The sequence below is a fragment of the Ascaphus truei genome, chromosome 1 (assembly GCF_040206685.1).
Source record: "Ascaphus truei isolate aAscTru1 chromosome 1, aAscTru1.hap1, whole genome shotgun sequence".
NCBI classification, from domain to species: domain Eukaryota; kingdom Metazoa; phylum Chordata; class Amphibia; order Anura; family Ascaphidae; genus Ascaphus; species Ascaphus truei.
In genome coordinates this window covers 214,771,526-214,795,103 of record NC_134483.1, presented here as the reverse complement: position 1 = coordinate 214,795,103, position 23,578 = coordinate 214,771,526, and the positions used below count along the sequence as shown (strand labels likewise).

At 42.8% G+C, this 23,578-nt stretch overlaps 1 protein-coding gene across 1 annotated transcript in view; it reads right to left on the bottom strand.

Annotated features, from left to right (window-relative positions):
* DTWD2 (DTW motif tRNA-uridine aminocarboxypropyltransferase 2) overlaps positions 1-23,578 on the bottom strand; it is a 219,075-nt gene that overhangs the window by 84,348 nt on the left and 111,149 nt on the right. The window contains exon 5 of the mRNA XM_075601155.1: positions 9,300-9,492. Coding sequence (XP_075457270.1) covers positions 9,300-9,492 — 193 coding nt within the window. The remainder of the gene's footprint in view (positions 1-9,299; positions 9,493-23,578) is intronic.

The following is a 23,578-nucleotide window of genomic DNA, read 5'->3' as shown; positions in this document are numbered from 1 at the left end:
GGAGCTTATTCAGGTAGATGGGTAGCTTGCCCAGAAAGTATTTGAAGGCAAGACAGTTGAGATGAACTTTGGCCTAGACTCAAGTGATGACCAATCTAGTTCTTTGAGCATTTCGCGGTGATGTGTGTTGTAGTTGCATTGGAGAAGAAAACGGCATATTGAATTGTAGAGGGTTTCAAGTTTGCTAAGATGGGTTTGGGGTGCCGAGCTGTATACTATGTCCCCATAGTCGATAATTGGCATTAGCATCTGCTGTGCGATACGCTTTCTGACCAGCAGACTTAGGGAGGATTTGTTCCTGTAAAGTACACCTAGTTTGGCATAGGTTTTGGATGTCAGGCTATCAATGTGCATCTCAAATGTTAAATGGGAGTCAAACCATATGCCCAAGTATTTAAAACTAGTAACAGGAGTTAGGGTGGTATTAGCATTGGTTCTGATCTGGAGATCAGTCATTGGAAGCTTTAAAAATGTAGCCTTGGTCCCAAATACCATTGTTACAGTCTTGTCAGTGTTTAAAAACTGTTTGTTTTGGGAAATCCAATTTTCAAGTCTCAAAAAGTCAGATTGAAGTATGTGTTCAAGGTCGGAGAGGCTAGGATTGTATACATATAAGATTGTGTCATCTGCATACATGTGTATTGAAGCTCCCTTACAAGCTGTAGGAAGATCACTGATGAACACTGAGAAGAGTAGGTGGCCCAGAATAGGGCCTTGCGGGACTTCACAGGTGAGATATCCAAGGGGTAGGAGTTAGAGCCTGAGAGACACATGTTGGGATCTAGCTGCTTGGTAGGAATAAACCAAGTTTAAAGCATAAGCTAATGGATCACCATTCATTGGTCGATGACTACCAAACATTTCCCCATGTTCAATTAAGAATTATGAACAATGCAGTCCCAGCACTGTTGCCATTCAGCTAATGATGTGTTGTTCTTTCTTCAATGTTGCTTCTACATGGAGAAGGGACTTCTGCCTAGAGATCTGCACGTTTCCAACAAGTTTAAAAAAAAAGCAGGAGAATGTGTTTGAATGTTTTGAGAAATCTGCAACATTATTGAAACATATACTAATTTCATCCGCGACATGGCAAATGTTTACAGGAGTGCCAACGTGTGCAAAAACATTTGTGATGATGTGAAAACCTTAAATATTTTACAAACATTTATGAGCAACTGAACTCGGACATAGTCAGACATCTCTACTTCTGTGGTCTCAATAATTATGAAGTACTTTCATGTCCCTCTAGTAAAAATGTTTTATCGCCTACAAAATCTGCTAGTATACTACAGTAGATATCTTAGTACAATTTATGTATTGTACATATACACCTGATACATACTGTATTAGAGAACCATTATCAGGCGCTACAGATGAAAACCTACATATTTGTAGATGATCCAGGCTGGGTATCGGGTACAGCTATTCAATTCCGACAGTACTCCTAATGTCAAGTAATTCAGTGATCCTCAGACCGCGAATTACAGAGGTGCACTGAGAATTTTAAAACTGTTACCTTTATAAGGGAGTGTCCGGGGATCCGGAAAGCACTGCAGAAGAGGTAAAGGTGCTATGCTGTCCAATCCTGGTAATAGGTTTGCAGTTTTCTCATTGCCTATTGCTACTGTGACTTCCCCTGAGGAGAAAACTACTGCTGTGATACTACTGCATCCCTGAAAGCCAGAAGTTAAATTTCACCTGCTCTAAAACTTCAGAAGCAGAGTGGAAGTACAGCTTTGATTCAAGGGCTGAGTAAGACTACTGTATATGTGCTGGCTCTTCATGTTGGACCCTGAGACCCCTGGACCTCAGCCTGCTGGGTCCCTTTTCACTGCCAGGCCTGGGACAGTTGTCCCGGCACCACTTCCCCCACCCTCTCGGCAGCCTTGCCTAAGAGGATTCAGTGTAAGAACAGAGACTGTGTTTGCTTGGAATTGGGCAAGTGTGAACCAGAAAGGGATGGGTTCATGTTCAATGGATACAGGTGACACAGACACAGCTATAGAGCTTCAATCTTTGAAATGTCCTTGCCCGTGTGAAATAATTTTTAACACAGATACATAACCCATACGGTATATACTGTACCGCTTGAGGAGAAGAGGAAAGTTACAGAAGTATTATAGAAGTTAGCAGGGAGGGGGAGCATGCACATAATTTGTTATGAATGATTTAGTAAAAAAAGGGAATACGTATTCCACACTGGGTGTGATTCCTTTGTCTTGCAGGCAAAGTCTTTGACATAGGAGCAGTCGGGACATGACACTATGCAGGAGAAGCTTCATCACCTAGAGCAGGGGGGCGCAATCTTTTCCCATCTGTGCCCCTCTCCTCGCGCCCCCCCCTCTTACCTTGAATCAGACGTCCTGGCGTCATGACGTCACATTGTCATGGCAACGCGTCACCAGGAGCGCCTGAATCAAGGTAAGTAAGGGGTACAGAGACCCCGTAGCTCCCCCGGCATTAATTTAAATGCCTTCGGGAAGCCTTCGGGATCTGTTAACCTCGCGCCCCCCACTTTGCGCAACCCTGGCCTAGAGTTGTAGCAATTAATTTGCTACATCTAATTCAGCATACTTTATACCTTTAGTATAATAGCACTGCCATAGACCAGTGGACTAATCTCCCCAACCAGAGCACTGGACAATCAATAATTAGAGCGAATGAATGGCTTAGTGGTAATTTTGTAAAGTTACTTTATCTTCTGTGATTCAGGCACATGGACCCAAAGCCACAAAGCTCTATTATGTCACTTAACATCATGTTAAGACTAACGGCGTATCATGAAAGCATAACAACATAACATTAGGCCATGTTTTCTGCCGCAAATGTTTTCTGCATTAACTGTAATGACCGTTAGTGATAATGAGGTGCACATGATATGCAAATGAGGCATTATCATAACATTTAATATCCATCAAAGTCCCTTAAGGTTAATGCAGAAATGTAACGTTAGGTCGTAAACATGGCATTACTCATATTCCAGGCCAATATAGTGTTTGTACACGGTTTGGATGGGTGTAGCGCCACATGTATGCCTAATTTTAATAAAATAAATGTATTTCCTGGTGGTATTTCCCTTTTCGCTCCTTAGCTAGAGTTAGGGACCTATTTCAAGGTCTGGATCAAAGTAACGCTAAGACATACTTAATGTCACGTTATTGGAAGATAACTCAACCTTACAGTACATTAAAATAATGTGATGTTAAGTCCATGCTAAATGAGCTGAAGTCCGGTCGTTGTGTTTGCACACAATTAGCTTTGAGACTATGCGTTAACCTAAAAGGAACATAACATCCGTTGCAGGTAATGTCATGTTATGAGCCCTGATCTAACTGAGCTTTTTCCATCTAGTCCCAAGTATTAGATTGTAAGTTCTATAGCAAGGATTTTTACACACTGACATGCACTCTACCGGGCCTTATATAAATAGATAATATAAGAACTAATATTATTATGAAGACTCATAATGATCACAATTATACATAAAACAGTATGCAGTACAGTATGTGAAAATGCATTAAATGTATTGACCTTGTTACATGTTTTAAGCAAATCATGAATCAATCCTAATAAGTTCAGCTCTATTGCTTGTGCAATCTCAGTCTTTAAAAATAGATGAGAATTGCCTACTTTAAACAAAAAAAATGTTTTTCTTTGAACAATATTATACATCAATGCAAAGCTTTTTGCAGCTACAGTATGATTGCCAGTCACTGGAAGCAGCAGACAACTTAAATTATTTCCACCGAAATTCGCTTTCATGCTCTACAGTTGGAGCTATTGTAAGTAATCTTCATGGTTTCTGCATTACAGTTGCCTTTTTAGGTGTCTGCTTTTACATTCCCAATAAATAACTTTACTGTCCATGTTCGAAGAGGAACAAGACACCTTTGAGGCACGTGTACTTATTGGAGACTAATTACATTTTGATCTCGTGTATATAGGGCACGTTGAGCAAAGCACTTAGTACAGTACCTAATAATTACACAACCACAGTTACATATTCTGCCAATTTGAAGCATTTTTATAGCTTTCCCCTTCACCAGCTTCTTGGTCTGTCTGCCGACCTAGAAATTACATGACCATGAAGCCGCCAATGTGTTTTCTTTCTGAAATTTTACATTTCAAAAGCTGAATGCATTGTAAAGTCTCCATTTGCTTTATCGTGGTTTGAGCAGGGAGGAAGAATGTAACTAGAAAGAGTGCATTTGTTTCAAACAGAGCGTGCCCTTCCTAAAAGTCAAAAAAAGACTGTAAATGGAAATGTGTTTAAAAAAATGTATGATAGAGAATTCAGCAAGCACCGGGATGATATACAGTTCTACAGTGCATTTTATTTAAAAACCCAATAAAAGCAACAACAAAAAAATCCTATCTGCAAGTGCACATCAATATTTACAACTATCTAGCTATTCAAAACTTTGGATTAGATGAAATCATAAAGCACTCCAGCCTCTCATAAAAGAGAGCACGCGGGCAACCCGTTTTCATAGCAGAAAAGCTATCTACGTTGTAATAAAACTTCTGGTGTTTTCTTATACGCTATGCGTATCGTCAAAATGTTACCGCACATTTGGTATCTGAGGGAAATAAATAATTTACATTCTCTTGACAATACTCATTGTTCCCTCATATTTAATGCAATGAGCATTGCAATTTAGATTCCGGATTATAAATAAAATTTAAAAAAAAAATGATCCTACCAATCCAGCATTTTTAACTATCTGTTCTACTTGCACAAGGCAAGTCAAGGAAATGTCCTGTAATTTCAACTGCATCCATTCGACCAAACAATACAGTAATTCAAACATTACAATATATCCATACAAACACGATGATTTCAATCATAAGTTATAGCTGTTTCTCGTCGAGTTACACATCTAAACATGTTGGCAAAAATTGTTTTAAAACACTATGGAATATGCTGTACTATATTTTGGATTCTTTCCCAAGCATTTTTGTTCAATTACATAGTTACTATAAAGTGACCAGTTAAGGCTGCTACAGATAAATATAAATATATAATATATATATTAAAAAAACCATTTTATATATATATATATATATATATATATATATATATATATATATATAAACCATACGATACAGTTTGAAGCACAAGATCAGGAGACAGTACTCTGGTAAGTTTGATCACAAGTTTTTGTATTGAAAAAAAGTGTATTTTTTTTCAATACAAAAACTTGTGATCAAACTTACCAGAGTGCTCTGTCTCCTGAATATATATATATATATATATATATATATATATATATATATATATATATATATATATATATATATATATATATATATATATATATATATATATATATATATATATAAAACACAAGAAAATACTGCACACCCAAAAGTAGAGGTAACTAGAAGCCAGCTAATAAATATCATGTGGTATATGCTGGCGGTGCTCCAGGGATAAAGTGAACATAAGAATATATATATATATATATATATATATATATATATATATATATATATATATATATATATATATATGACTAAAAAGGAGGGAGAGTAGGGTCAAAAAGGTGCACTCAAATGCTGAATTATGAAAAATAGAAATGGACTTTATTAACAAAGAGTATAAAAAACACAAAAGACAGACCCACACAAATCACATGTCAGATCGCTATGCGACACAACGTAAAAACATCAAAGAGGTACAATTGGTCTGATAAGAGCCAAAGCAGGGTAACAATATATCATTACAAATATAACATAACAGAACTAGGGGAAAAATATTTCTCCCCAAGTAATGTTTACTGAGATCGGCCGATCCAGAACAAGAGTAGCAATGAATATAAATGGTAAGTAGATACAGACCACAAGAAAAGATTGGATATATATTGTAGTAAATATACATAAACCTCTTAATGATGATGAGAGATAGTTAGGCACATAGCTAGAAATACATAAAGTTGTGACCCTTAAATGTGCTGTAAATCAGCTGAATAAAGTGATGCCCAAATTGAGCTGCACATGTAAGATAAGTAGCAGCAGTGGTAGATCTATAAAGTGCACTGGCAGCGCTCATATAAAGTCCCCTGAGATACAGAGCTCAAAAATAATGAGCAGTGGTGGTGTGTGAATAACACAGGGACATAGAGCACTGCTGTGTGTGGTGTGCACAAAGCACTGAGGAAATCCAGTGATAAATACCAGCGTTACTCAGTCAGGCAGCAGGAGAATCAGATGATAAAGACCAAAGTCTTGCAGTGGGACATCAGCAGTAAAACGGAGGAAAGTCTCACGCAGTATGGTAAGGCACACGGGTCACAGGATGGAGGGGTGCTGTCACAGCTCTGCTCCTACGGCCGTTTCGCCAAAAAGGCTTCTTCCGGGATGTTTGATGTTTTTACGTTGTGTCGCATAGCGATCTGACATGTGATTTGTGTGGGTCTGTCTTTTGTGTTTTTTATACTCTTTGTTAATAAAGTCCATTTCTATTTTTCATAATTCAGCATTTGAGTGCACCTTTTTGACCCTACTCTCCCTCCTTTTTAGTCATATTATTCCTTTGGGTCGGTAGCACCACCAGTTACCTTTTACCTTGACCTCTGGTTAACTGATTACTTAATCACACAAGGGTGATTTGATTGCGGCATCTATTGTGTGTTCCATATATATATATACATATATATATATATATATATATATATATATAATATTACTGTATGCTCATTTGCATGTCTTAGAGAGGTCAGCAACCCTGCCTTTCACCATTATCACCCAGCACACAGTGCTTCCACTGCAGCATGGGATTCTGGGAAATATATATCTGCACATCCCTCTGTGATAGGCCTGTCACTTACCCAGGAACAGCCAATGAGACATTCCTCCAACTCTGTGATAGACCTTTCACTCACCCAGGAAACACTGGGGGAAGCGATTTAAATGGCAGTGAGGTGCAGAAAGAGAGTGACAGATGTTAATGTTCTAATTAATGTAATCTATAAATATCTGCACATCCCTCTGTGATAAGCAGAACGGCCTGTCACTCACCCAGGGACAGCCAACGAGACTGCACATCCCTCCCCCTCTGTGAATGGAGAGCAGTGTGTACATAGGGCAGGAGGGAATGCAAGGAGAGAGAAAGGTGAGTAGGAGGAGGAAAAAGCGAGACAGCAAGGAGAGGAGGAGACAGATGAGTAGGAGAAAAAGGAGTGTAGTATACACAGAGAGGAACAGACACAGTAAGGCAGGGAGTGCAAAGAGAGGGGAAGAGAGATTGCAAAGAGGAGCAGGGCATGATGAAAGAGAGAGTAAGAAAATACAGAAAAGGAAAAAATGGAGCACAGCGGCAAAAATGGAAGGGCCACAATAATGGAACTTAACTAAAATCTGTTTATTAAGTAAGGTGATATAGTAAATAACTCTTGCACGTTTCACGCTTTCCCCAGCGCTCCACCAGAGAGTAAGGAAGGAGAGAGTAAGGTGAGGAAGAGGGGAGAAGAAACAGCAAGGCATTACAGGGAAGGGTGAAAACTAAGAGTAATGTTTAATTAATAACCTTTCAGATGTCCTAGATCGGCACACGTTACGCCAGGTACTGCTACTTTTATTGTGCTTTGCCAAAAAACAGCTGCAATGTGAGACGTTTGGAATTAACAATATGAAATAGGAGAGGCATGGGCAAGCAATACACATTAACAGGATGCCTTTTATGACTTTATCATAAAATAAATATGACTACATTGTTCTGGAACTCATTGATACAGGATATCACAACATGTCTTCATTTTATACGACTTCCACTTTTAGTGATGTTACAGTACATACTGTAGTGTAAACTGCATTAACCATTTTAGTGCCCCAATGACGTATGTGGTACAGCACAGTTGCCATGGCGACGCGTATGAGAAGCCGCCGGAGCCCAAGGTAAGTTAGGTTTTCAGCGGCCCTGCAGCTCCCCCGGCACTTAATTTAAATGCCTTCAGGAACCACGCAGGACTCTGTAGACCCCGCGCCCCCCCTCGCACTCAGTCTCGCGCCCCCCCCCCTGGGGGTTGCGCCTCCCATTTTGCGCACCGCTGTGGTACAGTATGTTATGTGCCCTGGCACACCAGAGGCCATTATAGAAGTACCAAGTGCGTCATGGGGAAATTGTAGTTTCTCAGGGACAGATCGTCCAGACCGCTCAAACTGAGTGATCAGCCTGATTGAAAGCAGTGGAGCCCCTCTGCTTCCATTTACATCAGCGGTGAGTGGTCATGTGATCACTGATGAAACCATCACATGACCGCAAATGCCAGATGTCCGGCGGCACTCTCGTGAAAAGGTTAACTGTTATATCAAGGTCGTCAGATCACACATACAACAAGCTGGTCACTGACCAAAAGAGGCACTGATATTACACATTTATGTATTGATACTGACATTCAAATAATTCAAGCCATAAGTGTATAGCTGTCTATCTGTTTAATAGATCATAAAAGAAAATCACAGAAATTCACTGACTCAAAAATAGGATTTTGCAAGAAATAGGAGATATTAGGGGTGGCAGTTCTAAAATAAACAATAGAAGAGTGACATACAGAATGTATCAGAGCCCAATACTTGGACCATGACTCTGCCCAAGTCATTACTTAATCCAGAAACAATGGCATTGGTAAAAGTGATAGCAATGTTGAAGTATTAGTATAACTCACTAATATAACTTTCCAGTGTTATCTTCCGTTAAAGCAGCAATCTTGGAAACAAATTTCCATTCATTTTGTTACTTAAAACATTTTTATAAATAAATTAAATTATCAGGAAGTAATAAATTGAGAGTTACCTCTCGTTTTGAAGTATGTCCTGGGCACAGAGATAAGAAATTGTAATTGGAAACCGGGGGTTCTCCGGCGGTTGTACCGCGCTATTTTCAGTGCCGGGGAACTCCTTGATCGTGATATAGGTGACAGTATTTCTCATGGAAAATTCAACATTGCCGGTAGTGTTGACCAGTAGGAAGTCACAACCAATGACGTTGTGGGTCCCTATTGGATCGTGCATCCAGTAATATTTGCCGGTCGAATTGTTGAACCAGGAAGGAGCATTAGTACCAGAGAGTACTCCTCTAATTATATTGGGAGCCCTGGTTCTAATTATGTAGAGAGAAAAAATAAATAAATTCCAGGATTGCTGCTTTAAGGTGCGATTATGACAAAGTCAGCCATAGGTGTAAGCAAGTGACCCTTAATACTGCAGATTATTGCCTTGTCACTGCCCATGGCTGATAAATAGAATTACTTATGCTGAGTATATTTTATACAATCTTTGATATACTAATTCTAACTTACCTGTCTAGGCAGCCGAAATAGGTTGTTTTTGTAGAATATGTCTTTGGCCTGACTCCAGGTTCCATCTATTATGATGAGGGAGTATGGGTACTGAACAGCTGCCAGGGACACGTCTTCCAAATTCTCAGCTTCGGCTCCAGGATACAGGATTAAAGTACCAGGGTTTCTGCAAACAGATGCTAGCTCTGGATATCTAAAGTCAAGAGACAATGGGGGGAAGGGGAGAGCTTTTTATTTCAGGATACAATTGTTTACCTTAAGCTCAAGTTACACTATTAGTATGCTTACAGTAACGAACATAAAAAGCGTTATATATAAATAAATTTAAGATTACATTTGTGGATTGATAAACCACTGAGCAAGCCCCAAATTTGCTATGCACTTAAGAATTGGAAATGTAGCAGTAAAATATAGCACGTCATTCAATATTTGCAGAAAAAGAAATCTAGCGTTAAAATAAAAAGTAGATCAAATACATTATTAAATAGTTACAAAATCTCAAAATCTATTATTCATTGGATATATTTTCGCTAACATTTTTTTGACATCCCCACACACAAAACATTTGCCAAATAGAAAGCTGTTTGACAAATCCAGTATTAGAGGGAATATTTTATTCAAAACCCTTATATAATCCTGTATTCAATATAGGGAACAGGCCTCACAGGAGGAAAGATGCCCATTCCTTCCAAGACATTTTAGTACAATGGATATGAGATAACAGTTACGGTGTTGTACTTCTGACTTTACAGTAAGTCCAGTTGCACTTGTACTCACTCCTACAAAATAGCTGGCACACTAATGTTCTTTATCCCCTTGAGACTCTTAATATATATACTGTAGGTCGCCCATCAATGGATGCAAGTCAATGACCACTCAGTGATGTCCTATAAATTAAGTAATAATGCTAACGGAAATTGGCATTACTCGGCCATCGATGCCCTGGCTGGGGAAGGTCTGCTCTGAGAGCATTATTAAGATTGTAGGCTAAATTTGTTTTAATTTTCATACATGTGTATGTTTTAAATGTGTTGTGCCTATTTTGTGGAAAGCTGCACAACTAGCAGCATATGTCCCTGGATTTGTTATACATAACCCTATTTTAGAGGAGTACCATATTTCAACGTTTGTAAAACGCCATCGACTGTAAGATGCAACATCGATTTAGCACTTACAATCGAGGAATGTAAAATAATAAAAAAAGTGTTATTTGACCCCTTCCTTCTAACTTACCAGGTTTACCGGCGGCAGCAGGAGAGGTCCATCAGTGGAGGAAAGAAGTTGGTGACAGCAGGAGAGGTCCATCAGTGGAGGAAAGAAGTTGGCGGCAGCAGGAGAGGCCCGTCAGCGGAGGAATGAAGTTGGCGGTGGCGGGAGAAAATGTTAGTGTAGGAATGCAGTGGACAGCAGGCATGCAGCGGCAGGAGAAGACCATCAGACCAGAGCAAGAGAAGAGCGGCATCTTCTGCTACCGCAAACTTCTTTCCTCCGCTGACGGACCTCTCCAGCTGCTGCAAACTTCTTTCCTCCGCTGACGGACCTCTCCAGCTGCTGCCAACTTCTTTCCTCCGCTAACGGACCTCTCCTGCTGCCGCCAACTTCGTTCTTCCGCTGACGGACCTCTCTTGAATCTGAGAGAGAGAGGACAGAAGCCTGATAATCCCACTTAAAGGACGGTTTGAGTTTGTGTACACTCTTGCATATACTGTGGGCTTTTGATCAGGGCTTGATTCTGAGTGAATTCTTATTTGGCTACTTTGTGTCTTGTAGGGGGGATAGGGTTAAGGGAAGTACCTTGTGGTTCCGTTGGATCCAATGTAATGGGCCTGAGGTAAGGGTTGTTACCCTGAAACGTTGCCCCTCTTACCCTCCCCCATTGTCTTATTCTATGTTTATTTGTTTGCAGTTTTTCCTATAGTGTTTTTTTTCCCCACTCCCCTTCCCTGTGTCTCTCCCCCCTACTCTTGTGCTTTTTAAGATCCATATATTCTGCATTTATTTGTCGTGCAGCATTTCCATATTTGTGTAATACCTATTGTTCTATTATTACCGCTATTACATTTTTGGCTTATTCCGTGACTCTTTCGTTTTCTCTATTAATCAGTGTGTGCTGGAGCCCTTGTTTTGCAGTATATACTGTATATATTTATTTTTTAAACTAAAAAGCATTTTTGAATTTGCCACTGTTCATTTTAACTGGCAAATTCAAAAACGCCCCCTGGTGGAGTCGAGGATAGCCACAGAGAAAAGCCACAATTTGCCGGAACTCAGCACCATCTGCACACAGATTTGATTCTCCCTTTAGTGGTCAGCGGAAGTTCTCTGCTGCTTCAGGACTGTATTCGGAGTAAAGTTTCCTGCTGTCCTATTTCTCTTCTCAACCACAGATTTCCCCCGGTAAAGACAGAACACAGGTATCTTACCATTTCAAATATTATTATTTTTTCTGGGCATATATAGGGCCATTAATGCAATAGCCAGACGTACGTTAACTTTCTGACTAGTGCAAATGTGTAGCCTACAACACTGGATAATCAACAGGATTCACAAGCCTCCAACGTGAACCACAGTGAACATGCAATCATTGTGTGATCTTACTGTATGTATTGGAGGTTAGTGAATCTCCCCCTATCAGTTTTCATAGAAGCATTACGGCTACATAAACAAGGAAGAATGCCCTAAGTGAAAAAAAGAAGTTTCCTTGGCCTTCAAAAATCACTGTAACTTTGGCATATGATACCTTATGTGCTATTTGTGTTGCTTGTATAGGAAGAAGTGATGGCAAAATAAAACACATCTAAAATGATGGTGCATCATTAATCAGGGATCAAACCAAACAGCTTAATGACTGTAAAATGCTTCAGGATTAAAAGATTTTTCCATCCATCTCTTTTAATATAATAACCCTAATTATAGATAAAATTCGACTTATGAAATAAAGGAGAGCAATTTGCATGGGTGTGTGATGTTGGGCAAAATGCTTTCAATTTCATTCTCAATTTAGAAATTAATGAGCATCGTTATCCAAAGCCACAATGGTATAACTCAAATATGGGTTACATGCCTCACTGGGAGGGTGATTGAATTGGGTCAGAAGCAATGACTGGCGCAATTATTTACCGTGGTATATGAAGCAACAGAGCAGGCGACAAGTAAAAGCAGCATCTTCAATCAATAAAGACCACTAAACCTTAGAGATCAAAAGATTACACAGAAGTGGGATTATATATTCCATGTTATGCTTTTCCCAATGCACAGCAAGATGAAGCAATGAGTGGTCTGTCTGAAATACTCCAACAACCATGCTGCAAGTGTGTACAATCCAGTATTGTAAGAAGTAAATAATGGGCACTTTCCCGTTACAGACGAATGAAATGTAAGTAACACGTTTGGTGCGGCTTCCAAGGTTACTTTCATAGTTAAATAGCTTCCCAAGCACAAGTCAAGACAAGATACTTTTTTACTGTCCTTTAAACTTGCTTGAGAGGTAAATACTAAATAAATGACTGCTTTACACACTGAAAGCAGAGTCCGGAGACAATTTACTGTGGTGGATCCTTTTATAAGCCATTACATGGCACTTAACAAAACATAGACGGCAATTCCACAATGAAGCATAAAAGGGACTATTGCAATTACCATTTTATTACTTTTTCTTTTGACCACAACTAAGGCCTTATTCAATATGCTCCAATGCCATTCACGTCTTTGACGAAGGGGCCTTACTCGCCCGTAATTAACTGAATTTCTCTGTTACGTGGCCACACACAAGTTTAGTTTTAGAAATGAACCGACTACTATTGTTTGTGGTTTCAAGTTCTCATTTTACAGTTTAAAATAACACAGAAGTTACAGTAGTCGCAGCACATTTCAGTAATACCAGGATTTCAAGACTTGGCGCGACTCCTGACCAACATGTATTAATGTACAGCAAGTGACTCTTGGGACAGAGCACCTTGTGAACTAGAGATGCAGTATTGATCTGCAGTGAATAAAGTGCCACTTTAAACAACCGCATTTGTGGTTGGTGTGCTCTCAGAGCGCTAGATTTCTGACGCCGCACACACAGAGAACTTAAAGGGTTTGGATATTGGGATGGCAATCTTGATCGTCTCGATGTATCACAGACACATAAAACTTAAGCGTTTAGTCATACATTTCAACTTTTTTCCCTTAGAAGGAATGCTGCTGTTTTTATGCTCATCTGAGAACACATTTTGAAGTACTGAGTGCTATATGTTTTCGTAGCATGCATGTGGATTAAAATACATTTCACTACGGGTGTTAAATAAAAAAACGAATTTAGAATTATTTTAGCCCCCTTTGCTATCTTGCTACCCTACATGTGATGGAAAAGTAATGTTGTTTTTTATTTTTTTAAGAAATTAGTCGCCTTTCAAAATTTCCCTGAGACTCTGCAGAAGCCTGGTCTTCTTATCATAGGCATAACACATTAAAATAGTTCATCGTTTATAACTTTGAGATTTTTTTATTGAATAGTTATGTTATAAATAATTCATATTTAGCCAAAAAGAATTATAGTGGCACGCATAGTAAAATATTCACCATTAACATGTAGAACAGACTATGATTTCCAATATGTCTCCAGGGCCTCGCAGAACACAAGATTAAAATATATATATTTTTTTAAGCTAATGTACAACTGAATATGTTCTATCGTCTACCAATCCAATATTGTTTCACATTTGTAACACTATTCTCATTCCTTCAATAAATGTCGTTTTATCTGTGCTTTTAGTACAATATGGCACAAACACAGTCATACCATATAAATCTCAGTGTGCAATGGCAGAATATTAGAGCATTAACAGACACTACTGCTATTTTGCTACTGCACAGAATCTGAACGTTTTACAGCTTTGTAATATATGAAGGGACGGAAGAGAACATGAATTAAGCAGCATGAGCTGTTGAAAAAGTAGATGTCTCAGCAGCACTCACCTTGGAATGTCTTATTAAGACACAAACAAAATGACATTTACAGTGATGCTAACTCCATTGAACTAGAGAAAGTATGCCAGAGGAAAAAAACATATATGGCATCCAATAGTGCTACATGTGCTTTCACAATTAAGGGTCTCCCTGCAACCATATTTAAAAAGAACAAATCAAAATCTTCAAGCAGTTATCCACAGGTTTTATCCCCCTTTGGTTGTTGGAAAGATTGGCACTGGGGAGTACCCAGTGCTGGACTTCTCTATGTTCTGCTCAGGGGACCACCCGTGTTCTTGAGATACACACCTGTGAAGGTACTGGTATCACTTCCTAGATTTGCATTGGGATTTAACTGGGCGGCCAATAGAAAGCTGCAACGGATGCTGTTGTGGCTTCCTATTGGTCCGGGTGATGCAGGAGATTTGAATGGAGGGGAATGAAATGGCTGTACCTTCACTGCTAAAGTATCTTGGGTACAAGGGGATCCCGGACCTGAAAAACGTGCAGTTCAGCACCAGAGGACCTTTCGATTACCGCCAGAAAAAAAATAAAAATTTAAGGGGCTGATGGGATGATTGTTGCTTTCACACACTAGCCGCACAAATTATTACATTCTGAAAGTCTGTCCCTTACTCAGTTTAAATATACCGAGACTAGCAGAAATAGAAATGACCAGAGGCCGTTTATTTGCATACTAGAAATACATCAACAAAAGAGAACACTAAAATGTTTAGCAAACACATTAGCAATTAAAGTGAATGGTGTTATTGTATATTGTACTGTATCTTAGTGAATGACCGAATGTAATTTCTATTAACATAGGTATCTGATGTATTACTACTGTTACTCATCATTTATTTATCATGTACCAACATACAGCAGCAGTAATGGCTATGGACAAAATAATTATGTAACCTACACACATTTTACATTAGCATAAATTGGTACAGCAGGTAGAGAGGTAGGTATTCTATTTTTAAAAGATCCCTGTATGTTATATACTGTTGCTGGATATTTTCAAGTGAGCCACTTTATTATGCTGTACTGGTAAATATAATATTGCAAAACAGAAACAAAATACCCGCCTTGGATCTGAAACTGATCAGAAGCAGTCAAGTGTGAGCACCTTCACATATAAGGAACTGGGCAGACAGCCCACAAGAATACTTCAAGAATATTATATCTTATTCCTGTATGTAGTCCAGATGCTGATTATCTGGGGCCCGTGTCGGTAAGAGCTGCGATCGCTGACACCAAAGGCATTACCGCTCTCCTGCTACCTGATGTCCTAGTAGGCGTCATTTAATAGGACTGCACAGCTTTAAAACAGCATGTTAAGGAAGGAGACTGCAGTCTGTCCTGTCTCTTGGTGTATAGCGTCCCGCTCCATATGGTCTGTCTCCTAGGAGATGTTGACTTAAATGGCGTCCCTTGTCCTGGTGACATCGGAGTGACATGATTTCCGGATTCCCGTACTCGTAGACACAGCGGCTGCTTCAGCCTGCAGCCGGATGGCTGCGTCTGCCTTCATATTTCCATGTTTTCCTGCTGTACGAAGAAGGAACTATAACAATAATTGTTCAATCTGCTAGAAGAAAAGGAACTCTATATGCTTTATTATTCAACTTAATTCATCAAGCCTATTCGGTCTACTTTTTTTCTTTGGAGCACTGTTATACCATTTGTTGTTTGACCTCACCAGAAAGAAAAGGAAAATAGAAAACAGAACGTAAACGTTTCTCTTTTTTTATGCTTGCAACAGCACAACTAATGACTTAATCTTCAATGTACAATATATTATCAATGGCTTTCACACATTGCTCCATTTGGATTACATTAAAACAATAGGGAATTCTAGTAAAAAGAAACCAAACATTTCAAGATTTAAAGCCGCAATCTGAGCTGATCTATGGCCATCTGTAAGAGATGTGTGCAGATGTACATTTAATGGAGACCGATTAGGGTGAAATTATATCTTGGCTTTATTGCGCCTGTTCCTTTAACAAAGAAACATACAAAAACAAACAAAATAAATAAACCCCTATCCATTTTTAAGGGCAACTTACTTCCCCAGACCTTATCTGCAGGACTGGAGGGATATTCCCTTTACCAGCCTAACACCGCAAAGTCTCAGGAGGTACATTAAGCAGCTGGCCCTCTATGTCAGTCTCGGGCAGTTTCCTGGGTCCTCTGAGTCCAGGAAATGTAGGTCTCTGGGTGTCTTGATCTCAGCACACCTTTGTGCTAAAGACATTGTCTGTGTGCAGGCTTCTCTGCTTTCCTGTGCCAGCCCAATTGTGAGCTAAGGAATCCCTCTCCTGTTTCTCACATCAGGCTTTTTCTAAGAGTCCTAGCCAGGTGGATTCTTGTTGATTGCCTGTGTGCAATTAATCAGCACACTGCTGGATTAAGAGGCAGTTTCTCTCAAACAGTGATATGTCCCTGTTACACCATCCAACAAGTTATCCATGACTGTATGAACCAGACAAAAATACTAGTCCACTCAACATATAGCATGGCCACCAAAGTCTGCAATATTCCGACGACAATAGAGAACAGAAGCATAATCACGAGAGGATGTTACGGCTTTCTATTGCTGACGCTGGTGATCATACTCATTCTTTTTATAATATAGCGGATATTTTGGGAAAACATGGAGTCCTGAAGGTTGAACTACTGCAGATCAGGTCAAGGGAACCCCCAATTCAGGTAACACAACTAAAATACTGGATTTCTTTATATCTAGGGTGATTTGTAAAAAAATATTACCATGTGACTTTCAAGAGGCTAACATTATCAAGGGGTTCTTCTTGAAACAGCCTTTTTTTTACAGTTACAATGCATTAATGCATATTACAGTGAAATAATCATGTGCCATGTACTGTACTGTATAAAAAAAAATACAGGAAGCACCACACCTACCACTGGAGGCTGTAGCATTAATATCTTTAAAGGGGAATCCCTCCTAGGCCCTAAGTCAGGGCTGCACAACACGCGGCATGCGGCCCGCCTGGCCTCTCTGTGCGGCCCTCGATGAGATTTAAAAAAAAAAAAAAACTTTGCTCCCCCCTGCCCCCCCCCCCCTGCTCCCAACGTGGGGCGGAGGGGGAAGTAATAATTAAATAATTCAACTCCTCCAGCGGCCTGCTTCTCACCGCTTCCCTCCGCGGCCAGCTTCTCGCGTCCCCCACGAGCTCACCTCCCGTGCCCTCCTCCCCCCCTCCCCCCAGCCCGCGCTCCCAAGCCCACCTCCCGTCCCAGGCAGCTGCCGCAGGGATATCGGGGGCAGGAGGAGCAAGCGTCCGGCGGCAACCTGCACCCACCCGGGTCAAGGTAAGTCACTGTTAGTCACTGTCTCCCACCCAGTCACTGTCACCCACCCACCCAGTCACTGTCACCCACCCACCCAGTCACTGTCATCCACCCACCCACCCAGTCACTGTCACCCACCCACCCAGTCACTGTCACCCACCCAGTCACTATCACCCAGCCAGTCACTGTCACCCACCCACCCAGTCACTGTCACCCACCCAGTCACTGTCACCCACCCACCCAGTCACTGTCACCCACCCAATCACTGTCCCCCACCCACCCACCCAGTCACTGTCACCCACCGTCACTGTCACCCACCCAGTCACTGTCACCCACCCAGTCACTGTCACCCACCCAGTCACTATCACCCAGCCAGTCACTGTCACCCACCCACCCAGTCACTGTCACCCACCCAGTCACTGTCACCCACCCAGTCACTGTCACCCACCCAATCACTGTCCCCCACCCACCCACCCAGTCACTGTCACCCACCCACCCAGTCACTGTCACCCACCGTCACTGTCACCCACCCACCCAGTCACTGTCACCCACCCACCCACCCAGTCACTGTCACCCACCCAGTCACTGTCACCCACCCAGTCACTGTCACCCACCCACCGTCCCCCACCCACCCACCCAGTCACTGTCACCCACCCACCCACCCAGTCACTGTCAAGTCACTGTCAAGTGTCACTGTCATAGTTGCTGTCTCCCACCCAGTCACTGTCACCCACCGTCACTGTCACCCACCCACCCAGTCACTGTCACCCACCCACCCAGTCACTGTCACCCACCCACCCAGTCACTGTCACCCACCCAGTCACTGTCACCCACCCACCGTCCCCCACCCACCCAGTCACTGTCACCCACCCAGTCACTGTCACCCACCCACCCACCCAGTCACTGTCAAGTCACTGTCAAGTGTCACTGTCATAGTTGCTGTCTCACACCCAGTCACTGTCACCCACCCAGTCACTGTCAAGTCACTGTCACCCACCCACCCAGTCACTGTCAAGTCACTGTCACCCACCCAGTCACTGTCACCCACTCAGTCACTGTCATCCACCCAGTCACTGTCACCCTGTCACCCACCCAGTCACTGTCACCCTGTCACCCACCCAGTCACTGTCACCCTGTCACCCACCCAGTCACTGTCTCCCACCCACCCAGTCACTGTCTCCCACCCACCCAGTCACTGTCACCCACCCAGTCACTGTCACCCACCCAGTCACTGTCTCCCACCCAGTCACTGTCACCCTGTCACCCACCCAGTCACTGTCACCCTGTCACCCACCCAGTCACTGTCACCCTGTCACCCACCCAGTCACTGTCACCCTGTCACCCACCCACCCAGTCACTGTCACCCACCCACCCAGTCACTGTCTCCCACCCAGTCACTGTCACCCACCCAGTCACTGTCACCCTGTCACCCACCCAGTCACTGTCACCCACCCAGTCACTGTCACCCACCCAGTCACTGTCACCCACCCACCCAGTCATTGTCACCCACCCACCCAGTCACTGTGTCCCACCCAGTCACTGTCACCCAGTCACTGTCACCCACCCAAGGGGGGAGAGTGATGTGAGGTGCAAGGGGGGGAGAGTGATGTGAGGTGCAAGGGGGGAGAGTGATGTGAGGTGCAAGTGGGGGAGAGGGATGTGAGGTGCAAGGGGGGGAGAGGGATGTGAGGTTCAGGGGGGGAGAGGGATGTGAGGTTCAAGGGGGGAGAGGGATGTGAGGTTCAGGGGGGAGAGGGATGTGTGGTGCAAGGGGGGAGAGGGATGTGAGGTGCAAGGGGGAGAGGGATGTGAGGTGCAAGGGGGGAGAGGGATGTGAGGTGCAAGGGGGGAAAGGGATGTGAGGTGCAAGGGGGGAGAGGGATGTGAGGTGCAAGGGGGGGAGAGGGATGTGAGGTTCAGGGGGGGAGAGGGATGTGTGGTGCAAGGGGGGAGAGGGATGTGAGATGCAAGGGGGGAGAGGGATGTGAGGTGCAAGGGGGAGAGGGATGTGAGGTGCAAGGGGGAGAGGGATGTGAGGTGCAAGGGGGGAGAGGGATGTGAGGTGCAAGGGGGGAGAGGGATGTGAGGTGCAAGGGGGAGAGGGATGTGAGGTGCAAGGGGGAGAGGGATGTGAGGTGCAAGGGGGGAGAGGGATGTGAGGTGCAAGGGGGAGAGGGATGTGAGGTGCAAGGGGGGAGAGGGATGTGAGGTGCAAGGGGGCAGAGGGATGTGAGGTGCAAGGGGGGAGAGGGATGTGAGGTGCAAGGGGGGAGAGGGATGTGAGGTGCAAGGGGGAGAGGGATGTGAGGTGCAAGGGGAGAGAGGGATGTGAGGTGCAAGGGGGGAGAGGGATGTGAGGTGCAAGGGGGGAGAGGGATGTGAGGTGCAAGGGGGAGAGGGATGTGAGGTGCAAGGGGGAGAGGGATGTGAGGTGCAAGGGGGGAGAGGGATGTGAGGTGCAAGGGGGGAGAGGGATGTGAGGTGCAAGGGGGGAGAGGGATGTGAGGTGCAAGGGGGCAGAGGGATGTGAGGTGCAAGGGGGGAGAGGGATGTGAGGTGCAAGGGGGAGAGGGATGTGAGGTGCAAGGGGGAGAGGGATGTGAGGTGCAAGGGGGAGAGGGATGTGAGGTGCAAGGGGGGAGAGGGATGTGAGGTGCAAGGGGGGAGAGGGATGTGAGGTGCAAGGGGGGAGAGGGATGTGAGGTGCAAGGGGGGAGAGGGATGTGAGGTGCAAGGGGGGAGAGGGATGTGAGGTGCAAGGGGGGAGAGGGATGTGAGGTGCAAGGGGGGAGAGGGATGTGAGGTGCAAGGGGGCAGAGGGATGTGAGGTGCAAGGGGGGAGAGGGATGTGAGCTGCAGGGGGGAGGGTTGTGAGCTGCAGGGGGAGAGGGATGTGAGCTGCAGGGGGGGTGTGATGTGTGTGGTGTGCAGGGGGGTATTGGGTGTTTGATGTGGAGGGGGGTATTGTGTGTTTGATGTGGAGGGGTGTATTGTGTGTGGGTGAGGGGGAGAGATGGGGGTATGAGAGATAGATGGGGAGTATCGCAAAGGTTGATAGTGTTGGGTTCTGGGGGAGATATGAGGATGATGATGATAGGTGCTGGAGGAGAGATGATGATGATGATGATGATGATGATGATGATGATGATGATGATGATGATGATGATGATGATGATGATGATGATGATGATGATGATGATGATGATGATGATTTTACCCTTGCGGCCCAATTTATTTTTCCTTGGAGCAGTTCGGCCCTTCGCACTTTACAACTTGTGCAGGCCTGCCCTAAGTAAACTAATTCCAGTGACAAGTTTAAGGGGTCTCTTCTGAGTTATTGATACATTTCTTACTGAAAACTGACACTAATTATTTTTAAATCTTTTTTTAAAGTTAGACATGGGAGGGGGTTCAATTTTCTCTGGTTAGATCCGTGTTGTGTAGGTTCACTGTGTGTTCAGCAAGAGCTTGTACTGAATAGCCAGAGTACCCCCTCTGGAGCTTTCTGATAAGGACAGGTTGGGATAAAGGTAAAGGTAAAGAAAAGGTAAAGAAAACACTTGATTGACAAACACTTCCACATTTCGAGGCCCCTAAGAAATTCAACTTATAACGAATTTCCAAAGCAAAACCGAAAGCAGCCAAAACCATTGCTACTAGCATTGTTCTGTATCTTTAGGCAAACAAATTAGACTGTTAAATGTCTGTTTTCTGGCCAACTACGTGGGATTGCACCTTTAAATCAGCACTGACCACTTACATTTCTCCAGGGCTAATGGAAGATACATGCACAAACAATTAATAATACAGAACACTATATAAGCTGTTAAAAACAACACAGTAGTATGCCAAGTACTCAATGAACATACACAGTAATCTCATATAAATAGACAAACAGTTCCTAAATACCAAAAATGTCTTGTGAATAAATAGAAAGAAACATACAAATATTGCTGTTACATGGTCTTGTAAAAGTGGACACAGGGTGGTATCCACAAAAGGAAGCTAATTTTTAGCACACATTCATTCCCATTCAAATGAATGTTATTACATTTGTGCTGAAATTTAGAGCACCCTTATGTCGACCAGGGCCTTAATGGTAAAATAAATAAATATAAATGTAAAAAAATACTGTTTACAACAAAAAAAAAAGGTTTTATTCATAGCTCATTCTGTTTAACCACGAGTATAGTAAATGAAGGTAACACAATTGTAAAACATTTGAAACAAACAGAGTTGACAGGAAACATTTTTTTTTTTTTTTTAAAAGGAGGCGAGGGAGGAAGGATTAGGAAAATGTAAATGGAAGTGGATGTGAAAAACGCAGGGTGGCTAGAATGGAAGCAGATAAGCAGTCTTGGCTGAGTGACCGGAGTAGCCAGACTGTACTGAAATTCAAGCCCAGACCCCCTGATGCCTAATCTTTTCCATGCATATTATTTCCCAGACACATCTGTGCCATTCGGATATAGATGGAGGAAGTATTTTTTTCCCTCCATACTGCAGCTACACATCTGTCAACTGTTGAGTTGTCTGACCAATTTATTTTTACCAGACAATCCATCCAGGACTTGGGGGCAAAACAGAACAACCAGGGTGTCCCAATGTAAATGGGATCCGATAACAACATCATACAGATCAGATGTCTCTCCAAACCCTCCAGAACAGGTCATAAAGACCACATGGAAGAAATGGTATTTCTCTGCTTGTACTTTCTTTAGCAAACTAGTGAATGGCAGTTCCTGTAGAAAAATGTTGGTGTTAGCCTGGTGTCGTCAATCACCTGATTGATTGATTTTTGGTGTTTTTGGTATTTCTGCAAATATCCCTGTACTCCTCCTCTTCAAGCTCTCTGCCAATGTTTCTCAGTTTCATTAAAACTAAAGGGATTCATGAGAATTTTGTAAAGGTCTGAGATTAAACCTCTGCTGGAAGGCAGAGAGGAATTCAAAATTTCAAAACGGGTTTTAGGATGGGAACGGGCAGATTTTTTTAGATTCTAAAATATTTTTCATTTGGGGAAAAAAAGAAAATATCTGAGTTTTTAAGTAGTAGGAAAGATTGCAAGATTAAAGAATCTTGCTTTGATATATAAAAAAAATCCCAGCGGATGCACGTTTGCCGAGTGAGCTTTGTGCATCCCGCTCAGCATACTACATTATAGCCACCAATCGGCACCTCACAGCAGTACGTGGGTTGTGGCTGCATGCGGGGGAACACTCGGAGATGCCCCTCAAGAAGGACAGGAAGGCAGGGTCTCCGGATCACTCCCGATTTGGACACGGACAGCCAGCGACGGCTGAAAAAAAAAAAAAAGAATTGGCGCTGAGGTGATAAGAGCCATGAGGGACGGTATGGATGACCTGGGAACGCAGGCAGAACCTACAAATTTGCCACATCCCTGAGATGGTGTCCGCGGAAGCCCTCCAGCCATATCTTCATGTCAATTGACAAGAGCCTCTTCTTGTCAATTGACTACCAACTACAAAATAGTGAAATGCTGACGGCCAGAGCTCACAAAGCGTTGGGCCCGAGATTTCATGACCCCAAAAGACGTAGAGATGTGGTACTGAGGCTTCATCAATATGCAACTAAGGAAAAGATTATAAAGTGTTGCAGAAATAGAGGCTCAATCAAATTCGAAAATGCCTCCATCCAGATCTTCCAAGATCTGTCCAGGTTGACTATAGAAAGGCAAAGACAACTACGTCCGGAAAAAGCGATACTCCAGGAAAATGGGATTCACTATTGGTGGGCCTTCCCATTCCACCTAATAGTTAACCATGAAGGGAAACAGGTTTTGCTCTGCTACCCTGAGGAATCAGCATCTTTCCTATCAGCGTTAAAACTGGATCCCAAGAATAGATCGGGTCAGCAGCGAGAACCTCGTGGTGACAACTCAGAGGATGAGCGACCGGCCGAGGGGTCAATGGCCCGAAGAGGAAAGAGCCAGGACTGACTATGCCCTTGACAGGGCTCCATTGAGCCACTTTGTTGTCCACCCAAATTTT